The sequence below is a fragment of the Lontra canadensis genome, unplaced genomic scaffold, assembly GCF_010015895.1.
Source record: "Lontra canadensis isolate GAN:19392208 unplaced genomic scaffold, GSC_riverotter_1.0 scaffold386, whole genome shotgun sequence".
Taxonomy (NCBI): Eukaryota; Metazoa; Chordata; class Mammalia; order Carnivora; family Mustelidae; genus Lontra; species Lontra canadensis.
The window spans coordinates 1-18348 of NW_022631380.1; the positions used below are offsets into that span (position 1 = coordinate 1).

Sequence of the window (18348 nt, forward strand, 5' to 3'; positions counted from 1 at the left end):
CCTCTCCTCCAGTTATTTCTGTAATTGGTGAAATCCACAAAGGGGGGGTAGGGGAAAGAGAGGTGAAGGGAGAGAGGAATGAAAGAGAGGAGAGAGGGGAGGAAGGGAAGGAGGAGGAGGAATGGGAAGAGGGAGAAAGAGGAGACAGGAGAGGGAGAGGGAAAAAGGGAGGGGGGGAGGAGCGGTGGGGGGAGAGGGGAGAAAAAGGAAAGGGAGAGAGGGGCAAGGAGAGAAAAGAGTACAAAAAATTTGGTGGGGCAGAGGAGAAAGACAACCAAAAATTTTGCATATTATCTTTAGATTATGTACAATGGACCAGCTGCTGCATAATTTGGGATGTGACAACAGGCCAGGTTGAAGAGTTGAGCCAACAGAATCCACTTAATTGACCTTCTTAGAAATTACATTTAGTTGAACTCAAGCTTCTGCCAGCTATCCAGTCAAAAGTGTAAAATATGCTTTTTTTTTTAAGATTTTATTTATTTATTTGACAGGCAGAGATCACAAGTAGGCAGAGAGGCAGGCAGAGAGAGAGGAAGGGAAGCAGGCTCCCTGCTGAGCAGAGAGCCCGATGCGGGGCTCGATCCCAGGACCCTGAGATCATAACATGAGCTGAAGGCAGAGGCTTTAACCCACTGAGCCACCCAGGAGCCCCTAAAATATGCTTTCTCTTCACCACTGTGTACTCAAGTAAACGTTTATGACTCTTAGGCGTTGGCCCTTACAGTCTGCTAATCAGTGCTGTGACCAGTGGACTCAGAAGGGGTATTCTTGCCCACGTGGGTACTACAAAGTCACGTGACCAGCTTCTGAGGGATTCGTTCTCGAATGCACCTCTCAATAGGACTTCCCTCAGAATCCCACACAACGCCTATGTTTGACTGTTGGTAAAATCGCCCTAAATGTTAACAAGTGGAGTGAGACAATGGCAGCTTATCAAACTCACGCGGGCCCCAAAAGGGTTTCAGGGACCTCTGTGAACTGGACACCGAACCCAGGGGACACAAGCTGAATGAACTGTGTGAGCAGTCGCTCCATGCAGCGAGAGCCTAGTAGGCGGGAACGAGCATTCCACAATGAGGAAACTCATCAAAATAAGCAGGTGCTGTAAACCGTGCGAGGTCTCAATAGGAATTCCAATCCTGGCAGCCCCAGGGCCACAGTCAGAAGCCCGGAGCGTGTTCACCCACCAACAGTCTGTTCTCTCTGATCCAGCTCTAAAAATGTCATACAGAATAGGTCTTAAGGAAATGAACAGAAAAAAATCTCTTTGCTCCATCCTATCTTCGAGTGGATTTGCAAATTCAAGAAGACAATAGGTTGGACGAGGGCAATCATTTGCGCCACCTCAGTTGAGTTTAGAGGGTCAGAAGCTGAATTTAGAGGCTCCGGAGGCTGTAAATGGCAGCAAACCAAAGCCTTCTCCTAGATACGTTCTCCAGATAGAGCTACAGTTCCAAGCGTGAGGCCCCTGTAAAATGCAAATCCCCCGGGACGCTTATGTATTATGCATCCTCTGTAGGGTAATTCTACCTTTGCCATGCATTTACTGGATGCTTTATTCCCCAGAGCAGGAGCTGGGCGCCAGGGAGAAAGGAGGAAGATACCAGCATCCCAAGACAGTGGGAACAAAATGCCAGCTTGCCAGAAAAGGCGGCAGCGGGAGAGAGAACAGGAAGTCTGGGCATCACCTTGCCTCTTTCACAAGCCAGACTCGGGCTACCCTGCCGTGGGTGTGACAGGGAACTGTGAAAGTCAGGAAAGGAACTGAGGCAAAGTCTCATTTCCTCAGTTCCCATAGACTGGTGTATGGAGACGACAGTCACATCCTCCTCTTCTGCTCACCTGGTAGAGTTTCTCGTCCATTTTTTAAAAAAATTCAATTGCTGTTAATCACACTGACTAAATCTATCACCAGTCCCCTATCAATATTTTGACTCATCGTGTTCTCTTTTCACCAGAAGGATGGAACTACTCTTGGCTTTTGCTTGTTGACTTTTGTTCCTGTTTTACCTCTGCACAGCAGAGAGATTAAAATCATTTGCTTCTCCATCATAATAGCATTAAAGCTAATACGGTGATTTTGAAGAAAAATGAAAACTTACAACCATCAGCAAAGACTCCAAAAAAACTAAATATAAACTGAAGGTTCAGAGGTTTTATCTTTGTATTGTATCTACTTGACTAACAGTGGGGGAAGAAGGGGGTGGGGAAGAGAAGTTAGCTTTTAAAATGCAAACGCGTAATTGAACAATAAAGGGTGACAGGAGTAGAACCAAGAGATTACCTTGATTCTACCAGCGGCTCCAGGTATTCTCAAGAGGCCTTCGGTTTCCAAACCTCCCTCTTCAATTCGGGAAATCAGCTGTGTATAAACAGAAGAACATTCTGACTTGGGGATTCCTAACAGGTACAATTCCAAGTTGAACATCTGCTTCACATAGAGATGAATGATTACAATGATGGGTAAGCGGGCTTTCATGAAGTTTTGAATGCTACTGCACTAGCACTATCCTTTCAACCAGAAAGTCTCAAAACTTTACTTCTAATTGAGAAGAAGCGGGGTCTTATTCTCCTTTGTTACAGAAGTGTAATCATTTCACACAACAGCTGCTGTACTCCAGCAGACTGAGGTTGTTTAAGCAGTGAAGTTGTTCACTGCTTAAAAGCAACTAAGACCATCCGTGTCTTCTGCTTTTCCAGAAACAGACATTCTGCAATCAAATAAATCTTATGAAATTCCATTATTTGCACATTTACATCTCATTTTTTAGTTTGTTTGAAAGACTGGTTTATGGTACGAAGGAGAAAAAAAAAAAAAACCTGTTTGTAAATATTCATTTTTAAGCTTTGCAGCTTTTAGTGGTAAACCAAGACAAAAAATAGTTCTTGTTGAGGGCTTCTAAATCATTTCTGATACCCAATGAATATACACAGATCTATCTCTAGAACTCCACTAAAATAACAAAGATTTTTTTTTAATAATGCAGAAACCCACAAAAATAGGCAAATGAAGAAATTATAATGACATACTGTCAGAAGCTAGGAAGATGATTAAAAAAAAAAAAGTGGTTAGTTTCTTGGCAGAGTGATCTTCCAATTGAAATATGTATTCCCTGGGAAATGCACACAGGCTTTATAGGGGGTACTCTGCTATTTTAAGGAAATCAATTTCTTTGTCCTCAGGCTAAATATAAGGCAATTACTAGCATCACATAGGTTTTCCTTCCTACGACCCAACCCCTTTCACCATAGCCTTCTACTTTATAAAAGACAGACCTACTCTTCACTCATCCCCAAACTTACTATAATCTCTCTGCACACCCTAAGACATAAAATCTTCCAGAGTGCCAAAGGATATAAAATTTTATTTATTTATTTTTTCAGGGAAACCTCCTTTAATGATTTACCAAGGCTCTATAAACTACATAAAGCTGTTTCTTCCATGCTTATAAAAGTGTCTATTAGGAGCAAAGCAAAGTATCATAAAATGAGGTCTTTTGACCTTTGTCTAGATGTTCTGAAATCAGATATATTGTAGCGTGTAGACACTGGAAGAGAGGCAATTTTTCTTTAATGACCTCATCTCTCCTATCCCCGGATTAAGGCCAAAGAATGCACAGATCTTCAGGGAGTCAGGTAAGAATAAAGCGAAGAGTAGTCTCAAAATTCTCCCGAGGATTTATTATTAGATAAAGTAAGAACCATCTCTGACCAAAGTAGTGCATGATTTTTAAAAATTCAACTGGAATGTTTTCCAAGACTACATTTTTCAAGGTACACTAGATAATGAACCCACAGCTAAAAACCTTACAAAAGTTATTTTAGATTAGATGGGCATTACTCAATAAAGGATTTAAAACTAAATAAAGAATACCATGCAAAATTTATTCAATGTTAGCAATTTTCATTTTTATTTCATCTTATAAAATGTTTAAAACGTTCTATCAGCAAAAAATAAAATTCTTTGCTGGCTGCTAGAGCAAATTAGTTTTTCACAATAGTACATGCCTTTCATTTTCATCAAATACACAGGATAAATGGAGATTTCTAAACAACTGAATGAGAGTAAGATCTGAGTCTTTATATTGAAGTTCTTTTTATTCCTCTCGAATGTGGAATACTAGCATCCAATAGAGAAATGTATATATAATGCCTGAAAGAATGTCATGTGATTTTTCATATTTCTCACTTTAAAAATAGTATTTTTGGCCACCACATTGTATTTCATTATTAAAATATAAATAAGAAATACTTTATAGCTCTTTTATTTTCAAGACTTAAAAATGGAAAATAACTATATTGTTCTATATATTTTAATCATGCTCCTTTTTAGTAATTTATCTTACAAGAGACATTGCATAATGTATCAGTAATGTTCACAGCATCTCCTAAGAGGGATTATATGCTTATATGAATTTATGAACTGAAAATGAAGTCAGAAGTTTTTGACACAAAGTATCTTTGATTTGGCTGATTAGTCTGACAGTGAGAATAGAATTTGCTAATTTGTCAGAAATTTTCTATAGATAGAAATTAAAAGTACTTTATTTTCCTGACGTTTTCTAAGAATATGGTTTAAACAATGTGCCTCTGAGCAAAAACAAAACAAACAAGAAAACAACAGATACAATTCACACATCTGAGATAAGCTTTGTTAAAGCCCTTTTTTTGGGTATAATTCTTAATAAATGAGAAAGTATAATCCTCTAAAAACTGATGATAAACCTTTTTGCAAACGAGCAATTTCCAGTTCTTTGTTTTGTACAAAACTAAGAAATACCTAACTGAGGTGACAGTTGCTCATCGAAAAAGTATTTTTCAATGCTAGATCATTATTATTTTTTGCTTATAATTCAGAGGGGATGCATATAGATGAGTGTTATCTGATAGTAAACTCTTTATACCCTCTTTTATTTTTGTGTGAACAAGAGTCTTTAAGGCTGTTACCAAACAACTTCAAACTAGTTGGAAGCCCAAGTCTTCTGAATATTGAAGAGACCAGAAAGGTAAAATAACTACATAAATAAAACAATTTCAAGAGAAAATGACACAGGACTGCGTGCAGCCCTCAGCCTGACCAGGAGACATCTCTGAATTTTTGTGATGGTGAATTTGATAAAGTCAAGCATGACACATCGTTGGTTTTTGGTCAAACGCCAGTCTAGATGTTGCTGTGAAGGTATTTTTTTTTTTTTAGATGTAATTAACATTTAAATCAGTACATTTTGAGTAAAGCAAATTACTCCACATGACGTGGGCGGGTTTCATCCAGTGGGTTGGCGGTCTCAGCAGCAAAGACTGAGGTTTCCCAAAAAAAGTGGCAATTCTGCTTCAAGACTGCAACACAAAAAACCCACAGGAGTTTCCAACCTACAGATTTTTGGACTCAATACTGCAATATCAACTCTTGCCCAAGTTTCCAGCCTCTGGACTGCTCTATTTCAGACCTGCCAGCCCCCACAATCACATAAGCCAATTCTTTAGAATGAATCTCTTTCTATGAACATGTGTGAGCGTGTATGTGCGCGCGCACACACACACACACCCTTACTGTTTCTTTGGAGAATCCTTACCCACTTGGAAAAGATGCTGGTGAGATCCTTGCCTTGCACAGTCATCTGTGGTGGTGTACATTTTACTTAATTTAAGTAAATTACGTTTACATTTTACTTAATTTACTTAAATTAATATGAATATCTGACCCACATTTGTCAGCACTTCCCAGCTCATCACAGGCACGGCTGACAACTATCCATACAGACACAAGTTCTATAGGCAGTGGCCGGCAAAAGCTGGTGAGAAGAACAAACTCAGCAGAACTAAGTTCATCAGGAGAAACAATGAGATACATGTTTGGAAGCAATGGTGATCATGAGAAATAACAGGACCCCAGGTTAATAGGTAAGACAGCTGAGCGCTGGTTTGGAATAGTGGAAGAATCAGTCCCAAGGAGCTTGGGCTTTGTATTGAATGAGTTTGTTGAGCCGGTTGATGGGAAAGTTCCCACTGCCACTCTTACTATCCCCAGAGCTTCCAGAAAATGTGATGTGCTGGGGATGCTACAAAAAAAAATCTATAGCTCGGGGAGTTCATAACTGATCTGCCTACCTTCCTCACTGCGCATTCCTGGCTTTCGTCATGTATAATCTGTGTTTCTGAACAAGGATGGCTCAGAGATTAGACTGAAATTTTTATATTGCCGTAGATAATCCCCTTATGAATAACTGAGTGTTGATGACACCAGCGACTTGATAGTTTAGCAATCACTTTCTTTTTCTACTTTATGGTTTCTTTGCCTACTTTGGAAGTAGGCATTGGTAAATTAAATTGGACATCCTCACTGTAAATAGGAAAGCTTGGGAAACACACACAGGCATGAAATATTCATGAGGATTCAATTCCCTAGAAATTTATAAGCAGTTCCCGCTCCGGTGTATTATAGAACTGAAATCTCAATTATACAAAGCTAGCTAATATAAGACAGGAAAATGATGCCAGGTAATCACAGTTATAGTAATAACACAGAAAACATCACCATAAAATAAAAATTATGAGCCCTTGAAACAAATTTGTTTCCTGAATAGAAAATCAAAGTACAAAATAAAAGAGCACATCAATTGGAAAACTATATTATAATATTATGAATGCCAAAAAAGAAAAAAACTTCTATTAGTTCAAGTATGTTCTCTCTGTGCTGACCGATTTAGGCCTACTTACTTTTTGAAATATCAAGGGTATTCGAGTTCCTGGTACTTTCCTCTGATCTTGTTCTAACAACACTGTCAACGGAATACAAAAAAGGCCGGAATCTGCAACAAAACATAAAACTTCTTAACTTCCATCCATCTATAAAATATTAATGCAAAAGTATTAAGGCATCAGATTTCTGATACTGTCATTCAAACAAATAACTATTTATTGAGCACCTACTAAGTGAATGACACTGTCTAGCCATTAGGTCCATACACCGCCATAGGAAAATCTTGACCCTGTCTTATATAGCAATCTAGCAAGGAAAGACAGCTAAGTAATTGATTAGAGAAGTTATACTGTCATATAAGAGAAATAATACCATGGGAGTATGTGAAATATACAAATAACTTGCTAAAGGTAACAAATTAAAAGTTTTGGCTAAAGCAAATATTACTTACTCATCTCTTTTATACGTAACTGACATTAAACATTCTACAATACAGCAAAACAGATATGTTTGCTCTTCGAGAAATCAGTCAACCTCATGATCTTGTTTTACAAGAGTTTGTCTTTAGAAACTACAGACAACTTGGTAGTTCTTAAATTGTGATTTGTAGTTTCATATATTTGGGAATAACTCCAGAAGAACTGAAAGGTAATAAATTAAAATTTTTCTAAATTAAAATCATATGCCTTCAGTCTGGTGTGAGCATAGCTTCTGCTTAGTACCTCCTACCCCACCCCCATCACTGAATGAACAATTAGCACAGAAGTGTAACACACGTCATCAGGGGAGATGTAAATCATTTGTGAATAGGAAACAGGGCTTTATATTGTGGAATGAGGACCTTGAAAACTGACACTCAATAGAGATGCCATTCAAGAGAATACCAGTAACCTAATAATCTGTAGCTTAAGAATTGTCCTAAAAATGTAATCTTCAAAAATGTCAAGAGTCTAGTTTATGAGATGAATATATTAGAGGAGCTACAAAAATATTTAAGAAATTGAAAGAAAATCTATTCTGTTAATAGTTATACTCTAAATGAGAATGGCTTAATACTTCTCTCTCTGCTAGGAAGCAATTCTAAAACACAAAAAGCCTCTCTAAGCCATTTTAAAAGTCCTAAGCACTGAGTCACAGCTATTTAAATTATATTTCTATTTTATATTTGGAAAAGACTTTGTGACAAGCTTCTGAAAAAACATCTAAAGTCTTTCATTATCCATAATGGCCTTGCGGAAAATCGGAAGCACCATTTAACTCAGAAATTCACCATCCCATGCCTTAAGCTATAATACTCAAGAGGAGCTGAGCACAGAATGAGGTCTTCTGGCGCCCAGCATGGGAGAGAGGACCTTGAGGGAAGGTATACGTCAGTCCTACAGAGATTTTGCCTCTATAACTTAAATCAGGTGAATATGTGTCTTTATTAATGTTACCATAGCAACTCAGTAATCCTCATTCTTGGTATCTCTTTAGGAGAGAACTTAAAAGTTAAATAAGAGGCCAGAGATTCCTAAAGCGTTAAACTTTGTTAAATTAATAGATAATTATCTGGATTTCTAGACCAATAAAATCTTGGATAAAAAATAAGAGGTGTCTGTTTTCTGTAAGATTATAAAAAATAAAGTCGTTTATGTAATGGGTATAGCAAGTTGTTAACAAAAGAAAAACTACATATATCCACGAGGAGTACAATTTGGTGGTATTATGTACCACAATGGCATTATTTTCTTAATAGACTGAAGAAGGTTTTTGAAAAATAGTTATAAGTAGAATGTAAATGAGCAAAGGGACAGGCTACTAACTACTCTATGTACTTCCCATCAAATAAATAAGCAAAAGCAATGAACTAGGATCAACTATCTTAAAGTCATTTTTCAAGATCTGATTTTGGAAATAAAGAAGTTTACGTACCAAAAGTATCTTTTACATGTAGTTTTCAAAGGAGAGTGCATTTGAGTTAAGATTCCTCAATACAAAAAATAATAAGAAGAAGAATCTTTAATTCAGAATTTCCTTCCAAGGTAATTAAATATTTTATTATCTCTTTATTTTTTATAGTTTAAGAGAACAGTGCATGTTTATCAAGTTACAAAATTTTTGAAGGCAATGTTTTAAATTCTGAATTTTAGAAGTATTCAAGTGTTGGTTTATTTTGTAGGTGTTCCCCCCCGCCAAGAATACTGCTCAGAAGCCAAGTTCATCTTTGCTTCTTTTGAAGTAAATCCAATGGTTTTTCATTTCAAAATTACCTTTTGTTTTGATTTTCACAGCTTTTTGTTGCTTCAATTCAATACCCAAAACATCATAGAGGGCAGTCAGCTCAATGAGGGCTAAACGGCAAACTTTCTTCATGTCCTGGGGTGCTAGGTCACCAATCCTGGTGATGCCTGTTTTGTCTTTTGGGCATCTGAAATTCTAAAATAAGTACCATTAATAGAGTAAGGGTTTCTAGGGTCTAACCCCATTTTTAGTGAAAGAAAACAAAACCGTTACTATAGAAAGAAGCTATATTCAGAGTAGTGACTATGAAAGCCATGGCAAAATCACTCCAGTCCAAATGAGGAGCCATCTTGTCATGATGACGATCCTTAAGGCTGAGGGGAGTCAGCACATGAAGTCCAGCAGACAAAGGGACCAGCTGTGGACCAGGCGTGCTAATCCCAGTGGCTGAGAGCACAACAGAGACGGTAAAACTGAAGGAGAAAAAGAACTCTAATTACTGACCTTTGACAATAAAGGGAGATTAGGAGTCAAGAGAAACCATGAGGAGGAAGAGGAAGAGGAATAGTAGCCATGAGTGAGTACTTAGAATGTGCAAGGTACACTTTACCTATGCTACTGTCACAAATATGTATAATATGATATGAAATATTGAATATTTATAATATCATATATATTATAACGTTATGCTAAAACCCCAGAAGGTCTGTACAGCATTGGGGCGGCAGGGAGAATGGAAGGAACAGTAACAGCATGGACTTTAAAGCCAGAACGCCTACCAGTCATCTCGCTACCAACCAGCTACTAACAATCTGGTAATTGATTAACTACTCATTCTACAAAATGGCAGAAGGGGAGGGGTGAGGAAGAAGGAGCCAGGCATAACCAGAGGGGAGAAGAATGAGGGCAGAACAGATGGTGGGGAGCAGGGAGAAGGTGGGGAAGAAGGCCACCTAATTCAGAGGGCTGCTGTGGGGTTTAATGCCTGGCACTTCCCCAGTACCTTTATAGGGTTGCTATTATTATTACTTTCACTGCTAAATAAAGAGATTTAGAGATACTGCTGCCACCGGCAAGTAAAGTGGTATTTTGTTGTTTTCTGCCAATATTTGCCAATATTTCTGCCAATTTATTGTTTTCACCAATATTATCTACTACCTACTCAGCCACTTTTAATATTAAATACATTAAATATAAAGAAACAAACCACAAAGTAAAAACATGAATTTCTCTAAGACACTAAATACAAATTACAGTCCCACTGTATTTACTGGTGACTAAAATTGTGATCATTCTCTAATGGTTTGATCAAAAAAGGGTTTTAAAGGCTATATCTTTTGGGTTTACCCTTGACTTCCTCATTTAATGGTCAAGGATGTTTAACTGGTTCCCTTTTACTCCCTTTACTTTGCTCATTTTTTCACCATATGATTAACACTTCCTGGTCTAAAATCTAGTACAAAGGATATGTCTTCAAGCAGCTTTTCTCAAAGTCAGATCCAGGGAACCAAGAAGTTACATAATACCCTTTCAAGGAGCCTATGAGGTCAAAACTATTAATAATTAATCCTAAGACATTATTTGCCTTTTTCACTCCCATTCTCTCATGATTGCACACTGGAGTTTTCCAAAGGTAGAAGATAGGGGCTTTTCCAACAGATTGAATACAGACGTAGATGTGAGAATCCAACTGACTTCTACTAAAGTGAGATGCTAGGAATGTTGAAATGTAAAAACCATGGCACATTAATAATTTGTTTTAGAAAATAGGGCTATTTTTCATTAAAAAATGTTATTTATGCTAACTGTAATACCATACTTGAAGTGGATTAATAATTTTTTAATTTCTCAATTTCAATTTCCAATATGGTAAATACCCATAGGTATAACTGATGTAAACAAAACCTCTACTCCCACTATCTCTGTTGTTTACTTATCACGAGAAATAATTCCTTAGTCTACATATTCATGTTCCATAGTTCAAGAACACAGGCCAGTGACAAACTTCCATGGAACTCAATCCAAAGAAATTCTTCACATTCCAAAATCACAGAAAGCAGTCTTCTTCATCTCCTCAAAATCGTTCATGAAATCTAATTTCTATAGAACTATGAGTATGCTTTCTTTCTTGGTTCAGCTACAAAACACTTCCACAGAGCTGGAAGACCAGGGAGACAACAGAGGCCCCAACAGCAGGAAATCAGATTCTTGGCCAGAATGCTGCGTATCCAGGGTTTTGTCAAAGTGCTGGAAGCCGTGGTAGTTACTGCCCTCAATACCAACATCCTTCCTGACTGGTGAAACAAAAGCTTTGTGAAGTCCTCCATGCTTTTTAAGAAGCTAACAGGGTTTTGAGACCAAATTGTTTAAGTATCATTGTTTTAGAGCATTTCCTAAAGCCTACAACTTTTGGTAACTGAGCAGCTAAATCCTTTCCAGCAAACTCCACTCAAAGAGAGAACCTCTTTACATAGCTCTTTACAGAAACTTCTTCTATAGAATCTGCTATAGCTTCAAAAAGAGTTTACTATAGGAGAAAATAGGTCTTTCTTAACTTTTTGCAATACGTTTTTTTTCCTGATGAGAATATGAAATAAAACAGCAATAAACATCATTAAACATCCATTCTAAGTGAATTTCCGGTGTGTTAATGGGGCAGCGCATGGGGTTGAGAACACGGAGCCAGAGCGCAGGTGGTCCATCCTGTCTCCATCACTTATGAGCTATGTGGCCTTTGGCAAATTACATTACCCCTGTGCCGCCTCAGCCACTTTACCTGTAAAATGGGAATAACAACAGAACCCATTCAGAAAGGGTTAAGTGTTACTACTACCTTTCTTTCACAGAGCTTTTCAATAATTTCAAGACCTCATGCCTTTCCTCTTCTCCTAAATATTACTATAAGGTAAGGAAAAAAACAGCAAGGCTAATAATACTCTTATTTGATAAATGGTCTTTTGTCATATCCTGCAAAAGTCCCCACAGATGAGAATTATTATAGCACATTCTCAGTGGGGAACTGAGACTTACTAATAGACTAAATATGGCCACACAGCCAGTGACAAAATAAGGATGCAAATTCAGATATTCTAGATGCTAAATTCAGCAATAACCATTCAGCTCTGCTCCATTTTCTCTATCCACCACAGCACGCAGAAATCTGGATTGGTCAGTAGTGATAGAGGAACAGGAGCCCCTCAAAGAGAAGAGCCAGGTCTTAATCATTTCCGTAGCCCTCCTGGACCACAGGCCTGGTGCACCGCAGGTGTTCTGTCCCAGGCTACTCAGTGAGCAAAGACACACACCCTACAGGGAGGAAAGCACAGAATCAAGCTCAGTGAGGTATGGAGCCACTGGCTAGATGGTTCCCCACTGAGCCTCACGTTCAAAATCACACAAGACTTTTCACATTTTCTTCAGGTCTGCCCCCCCCCCCCCCCCCCCAGTTTTCCCCATTGCATTTTTTTTTAAATGCTGAACCAATCTTATTTACCAACCTTTTTTTTTTTTTTAAGTTCTAAATGTTTCATTAAAATCGGTTGCTATTGATCTCATAAGCCAAACATATGTAATATAATTATTTAAAGCATTAGCCAAGGTAAATGTTTAGAGAAACGTAAAATATTATTAGTTCAAACATTTGATTTCCCTAGCCATCTATGTCATGAGCTTTATTTATTTATTTATTTAACATTGTGCTTTAATGAAAGGAGTTAGTTCTTTATCCCAATGTTTAATTCATAGCAGCAGCTTTTAAATATTTATGAAGTTTCCTGTCATTTTTGTTTAGTTAATAGACTGGATGGTTCAGTTCATTGGCTAAGAGAAGGCAATGCAATTTCAGCAAAAGAAAGGCTCTTTGCCTTTTGAAAAATGTGCTTCAAGAACGAAGTGAAATAAAATTTTTCAGAAATTATAAGGTCATCAGTTCCCATGTGTTACCATAAATTAATCAGGTAGCTCTCTCAGACTGCACCCCTCTTTTGCGGATCTCACAATACAAAGGGCCCCTTAGGTACTTCATCAGTAGTGACGGACCCTGATGGACTTGACTTTAATATGTTAAATCACTTCTAGGCTCAACTTGGAAAGCAAGAGAATCTATTCTCACCTGATCAATTTCCACAGATGACTTTTTTTTTTCTGATCTGCTAGAAAATGCATTTCTTACCTAAGATTTTTCTACGTGTAAAACGTGATTTTTTGACAGTATTTCATTCATTGTTATTTACAGAGGATGAATACTTTTCTAGACAAATGAACTTTTGAATTTACCTTTTTATATTTCTTGCATTTTTTTTTTTAAATGGAGAGCAAAGAGCCATAGTTTAATCTTTTCTTGACAACTCAGGACCATAGCCTAAACATCTATTTTGGTATTGTGTACAACTCTGTGTTTGCTATCGATTTTCAGTGTCTTCATTCAATCCTGAAACAACACCTCTTCCACTGTCCTTCAGCTTCCTCCAGAGGTGTTCTGTTCTCCAGCAAACTGCCAACATGGGTCCACATGCCTAGTTTTTGGCCTTTAGTATCCATGAAACGGTGTTACCAGAAAACCAAAGTCATTACAGAACAAGAATTTATTTGAATTAAACATAATTCAGTAAGAATCCAAAAGATACTAAATGAAGACTTAAGAATTAAATATAGGTGTGCATCTAGGATATAGACTTAACCAGTTATAATTTTAAAACTATGATCTTAAAAATTTCTGCATTAAACCCTTAATGTTCAGTCTCCAAAGCAGGATGAAAGAGTATTATTAAATTTCTCTTGTATATGATGGACCCAACAATGCAGAATCTTATTTATATAATATCTCAAGCTATCCTGAGCAAGTTGTCAGCAGCACCAATACAGAGTCACTAAACTCACACCTAAATTAAATGCATTTATACCTTCAGGGCACATTAAGTGGAGTCAACATGGTCTTCCAGAAAAAACTCCAGATCCAAAAGCTGAGTCACCTGAGTCATCTAAGCCAAGCCTTAGCATCCCATATAGAGTCTAACCTATTTCCCTGTATGAGAAATAGGAATTGAAATATCTACCTCATAGAGATCATTTGATAAATAAATACAGAGCATATTTTTTGAGATACAGTGGGTACATAAAACACAGTAAGTAGTGGCTACGTTTTCAAACTGAAGCCCATTAAAGTTATGAAACCTGAGCTCCACATTTAAGAGAAATTTGAATCTACAATGAGAGATCATAAAGAATTAACAAAGACTACCCGATGCTGTAAGAAAAAAGGAAATGAATGAAAAAATGAAGTCAACAGAGAATAATGTATTTCATAAAGATTATTGCTTATTTACAGAAGCAGGGGAGCATAGAGTAGAAATGGAATTTAAGGTTTATCTGCTTAGACACCTGCCTCAGAGCGATGAATATAAATATTCATTCCATCAACCATGCTGAGGACTTGTGAAAAGCTTAGACGCCCATGCCTTCCAGAAGACATATGGATAAATGGTTGTATAGATGAACAGATGCATATATGCAGAAATAAATACAAGAATACATTGATAATAATTATCGAAAGCATGGCATCCTAACAGCTTAAAATATTATAATATATATTGTATCTGATGTAAATTCACAGCCAGGGAAAACCTAATAATAAACTTAGATACTGAACTAGACCCCAAAAGATGGGGTAAGATTCCTTGGTAAACAGAGAACAACAGAGAGGTAAAAATGGTAAGGTCATTTCAAGCTTGTGGTACAACATGAATAAAGTCTAGAAGAGAGGTCAGCATAAATGTTAAGCAGAGAATGAAATAAGAGAGTAAGTCTTAAGTCTCTGAAATAGATATGAACTTATACTTCATTCCACTTTTGAATTAACAACTTAAAAGTCAACAAAGTCTTCATTTTTTTTTTTTTTTTTTTAATTAGACTCTCCTGTCCTTCCCTTACAACCCCTTCCATCTGTTGAGATACAGACTGTCACTATTCTGAGAGTCTGGGATTGTAGGTCATCTCTTCAAGTCAAATGGTACGTATTCCTTTACTTTTCCCATTAGGTATATAAATACATTCCTAATAATATATGGTAAAACTTGGAAACAACCTAGATGTCTACCATTAGAGAAATGGTTTAATAAATTTTGATGCATCTTCACAATGGAGTATGACGTATCTATAAAAAAGAATGAGAAATATTTCTATATATTACTATGGAGTGATCTCCAGAATATACTAAGTCAAAAAGTAAAATTCTAGGTTGAGAAAAGTGTGTATAGTGGGCTACCATTTATCTAAGAATGGAAGGATAAACCATAAGATTCAAATGAAAAGGAGTTTACCTAGAAGGTAAATTTACCTGTGAGGGGAGGGAGAGAACAGACAGTGAGTGCTCAAAGACAGAAGCCAGACTTTTAATACATCTTGGTTTTAAATCTGACTTCTGAACCACAAAAATATTTTACATGTTTACAAACAAAATTGAATTTCAAAAAAGCAATACCTAAAAATTGAAAATAAAATGAAACCATTAAGCCAACCCAGTATTCAGTTGGTAGCTTAACCATATGGAGAAGAACTATCCTATGCAAGCTCAAGCACAGTAATTTTATTCTTACAGTCCTTTTGGGATATATCTCAAAGACACAAACAACTGATGAAAAGAAAAACAAGTTTAAGCTGTTTTTCTAGTAAGGATACTGTTGATAGCAGGGGTAGTATTGTTATTCGGAGAATACTGGGCATTAACTGAGGATATAACACACAAGTTAATTATATGTGTTCTAATTATATCACCTGGGGTATCCAGAGAATGACTATTCTCAGCATGGAAGAAAGAACATACAGATGTACTTCTTGCCTCGGGAAAGGCTTTCAGCAATGACCAACCCATGGAAAAGGAACAGTCCTAGATTCCTGATCATAGTTACAAAAGTATGCTTTTACTAAATGGAACCACGGTCTCTTGGAGAGACAGATGATTCTAGATCTAGAGCAGAAATTGTAGCAGATACACATGGGAAATTGTGTCTAGGGTCACATCAAATAGGGCTACATCTATGAGCTAAATTCTATTTTTGCAAGAAAATTAAAATACAACACTAACTGTTCACTAGTGAAAGACGCTAAGGAACCAAAACAATTAACACTGAAAAATAAACACAGTTTTGAGAAACTTTTTCTTAAAAGAAGTATTCAAGTTAATAAATGAATAAAAGAAGAAATGAAAACATCATCTTGTCAACATTAATAAATGAATGGATCAAGCATTAATTAGCAGTGGCTGCTAATTTCACAAAAAAAGATGATCAGATATTCTGTGTCTCTTGATATATGATCACATATGAAGTAATCCTGATTAAAAAGAAAGAAAGAAAACACACTGAACCTCATAAATCTATAGTCAAACAATGTAAAAGAAACAGAAGAACATGAGGAATTATAGGGGAAGATTCTCTACAACTCAATAATCAGGTTTCTTCAACAAATAAATTTTGAGGGACAAAGAGGGAGAATAACGGTGAGAGAGAGGGAAGGAGGGAGAGATTGAAAGTCTCAAAAGACATATCAACCAACTGCAATGCATAAACCTTATTTGGATCTGGATTCAACCAAATCTGAAAAAAATGAAATTTGTGATACAATTTGAAATTTAAACACTGACTGGATACTGAAAGTTAAGATTTGTTAGCATTTTTTAGGTACAGTAAGGGGAATCTGGGCATATTTTTAAAAACCCCTCTTTCAGAACTACATACTGAAGTATTTATAGATGACAATATATAATTCAGAGATGTGTTTCAAAATAACACAGAATGGAGCACTGTTTGGGGGTACGGAGAGGTGAGGACTAGCCATGGATTAATGAATGTTGGGGCAAGTGGGAAAGTCCTGGAAAGTTCATTACATAATTTTGTTTTGTTTTTGCAGGGTGTGAATTTCTACAAAATAAATAAATACATGGAATTTTTTAGAAGACTTTATTTATTTGACAGAGATACAAGGAGAGAAGGAATATAAGCAGGGAGAGTAGACTCCCACTGAGCAGGGAGCCCAATGTGGGGCTCCATCACAGAACCCTGGGATCATGACCTGAGTCGAAGGCAGAAGCCCAACAACTGAGCCACCCCAAGCGCCCCTAAATACATGTATTTTTTAAAAATGTAAGACACGTTTTGTAGTAACAAGAACACTCAGTACACGGAGCTTGGTTTCTAAATACTATCTGCTACTAAAAGAAACCAGGGCTCCTTGAAGAAATGGATTCCCTCAAGTCAGAGAGAAGAAAAGTACAAAGTGAGCCTGGGAACATCTTATACAAGAAAGCAAAGAAGTAAAAGAATGAAGGCATGTTAAAATGGTATAGGAACCAGCCTGAAGGGCTCCCACGGGTTAAATTTAGACAAATTTTAAAGAAAAACAATAATGATTTATAAAACACTGAAAAAGGTAGCCCTCCGTCCACAGTGATATTCAAAAACAAAAAGAGAAAAGGAAGGGCAATTAACGATTACAGAAAATTGCCAACCATTCAAAACAGAAGGAATAAGAAAATTAGTCACCATTTCTCAAACATGAGTTTAATTACTATTTCAGGCAAGGATCACAAATGTATACTGACACTAGTGAGCAATGGGTTGTTACTGACGATTAGAATATCCGCCCAGTCCTACGGATCACAAATCAGTATTAACTGCACAGAGGGAAAGTTATCTTTGTAACAGGGATATCTGGTGAACATCTCCCTAACCAAGAGGTCAAATTTCCATCACCAATAAAGGGACCGTGTGACTGCATGACCCTCTTCTGATGATGCAGTCAGACATCAACCTTATCTATGCAGTAGTTTGGCCAAAAATGTGTAGCTTGAATCCAGTCATGAGGAACAAAGTCAGAAATTTGATCTCCACCCTTCAAAATATTAAAGAAAAAGCAGGGGATGTGATCTAAATTCAAGGAAACCAGAAAGATACGAACTCAAATGCAACATCAGACCCCTATTTGAATTCCAGATGGGGTTGGAGAAGATGGAAGCTATACACGACAATATTGTGGCAATTGGGAACATTTTAATAGACCATATGTAAAATATAATTATTGTTTTGGTGTTCAATTTCTTAAGTATTATAGCAATGTTCGTATGTCTTTGCTAAGCTTAAAAAAAGAAAAAATAGAAAAAGTTGGGAGGGCGTGCCTGGCTGGCTCAGTGGGTAGACCATGGGACTCCAGCAGGTCATGAGTTCAAACACCACATTGGGCATAAGGCTTACTTTAAAAAAAAAAAAAGTGAGTGGTGCCTGGGTGACTCAGTTGGTTGAGCACCCAACTTTTGGTTTCAGCTGTCATGATTTCAGGACTGGGAATTGGAGCCCCACCCGCGGCTCTGAGCTCAGCAGGGAATCTGCTTGAGTTTCTCTCTCCTCCCTCTCCCTCTGCCTTCCCTCCCA

At 37.1% G+C, this 18348-nt stretch overlaps 1 protein-coding gene across 1 annotated transcript in view; it reads right to left on the reverse strand.

The window, feature by feature from the left end:
* Positions 1-2240: 2240 nt before the first annotated feature.
* The window catches only part of LOC116862922 (rho GTPase-activating protein 18-like), a gene marked incomplete at its 3' end in the record, with an annotated part of 98085 nt that continues 81977 nt past the window's right edge, over positions 2241-18348 (reverse strand). The window contains exons 6-8 of the mRNA XM_032850373.1: positions 8956-9121; positions 6721-6812; positions 2241-2365 (exon numbers count right to left, since the gene is read on the reverse strand). Coding sequence (XP_032706264.1) covers positions 2241-2365; positions 6721-6812; positions 8956-9121 — 383 coding nt within the window. The remainder of the gene's footprint in view (positions 2366-6720; positions 6813-8955; positions 9122-18348) is intronic.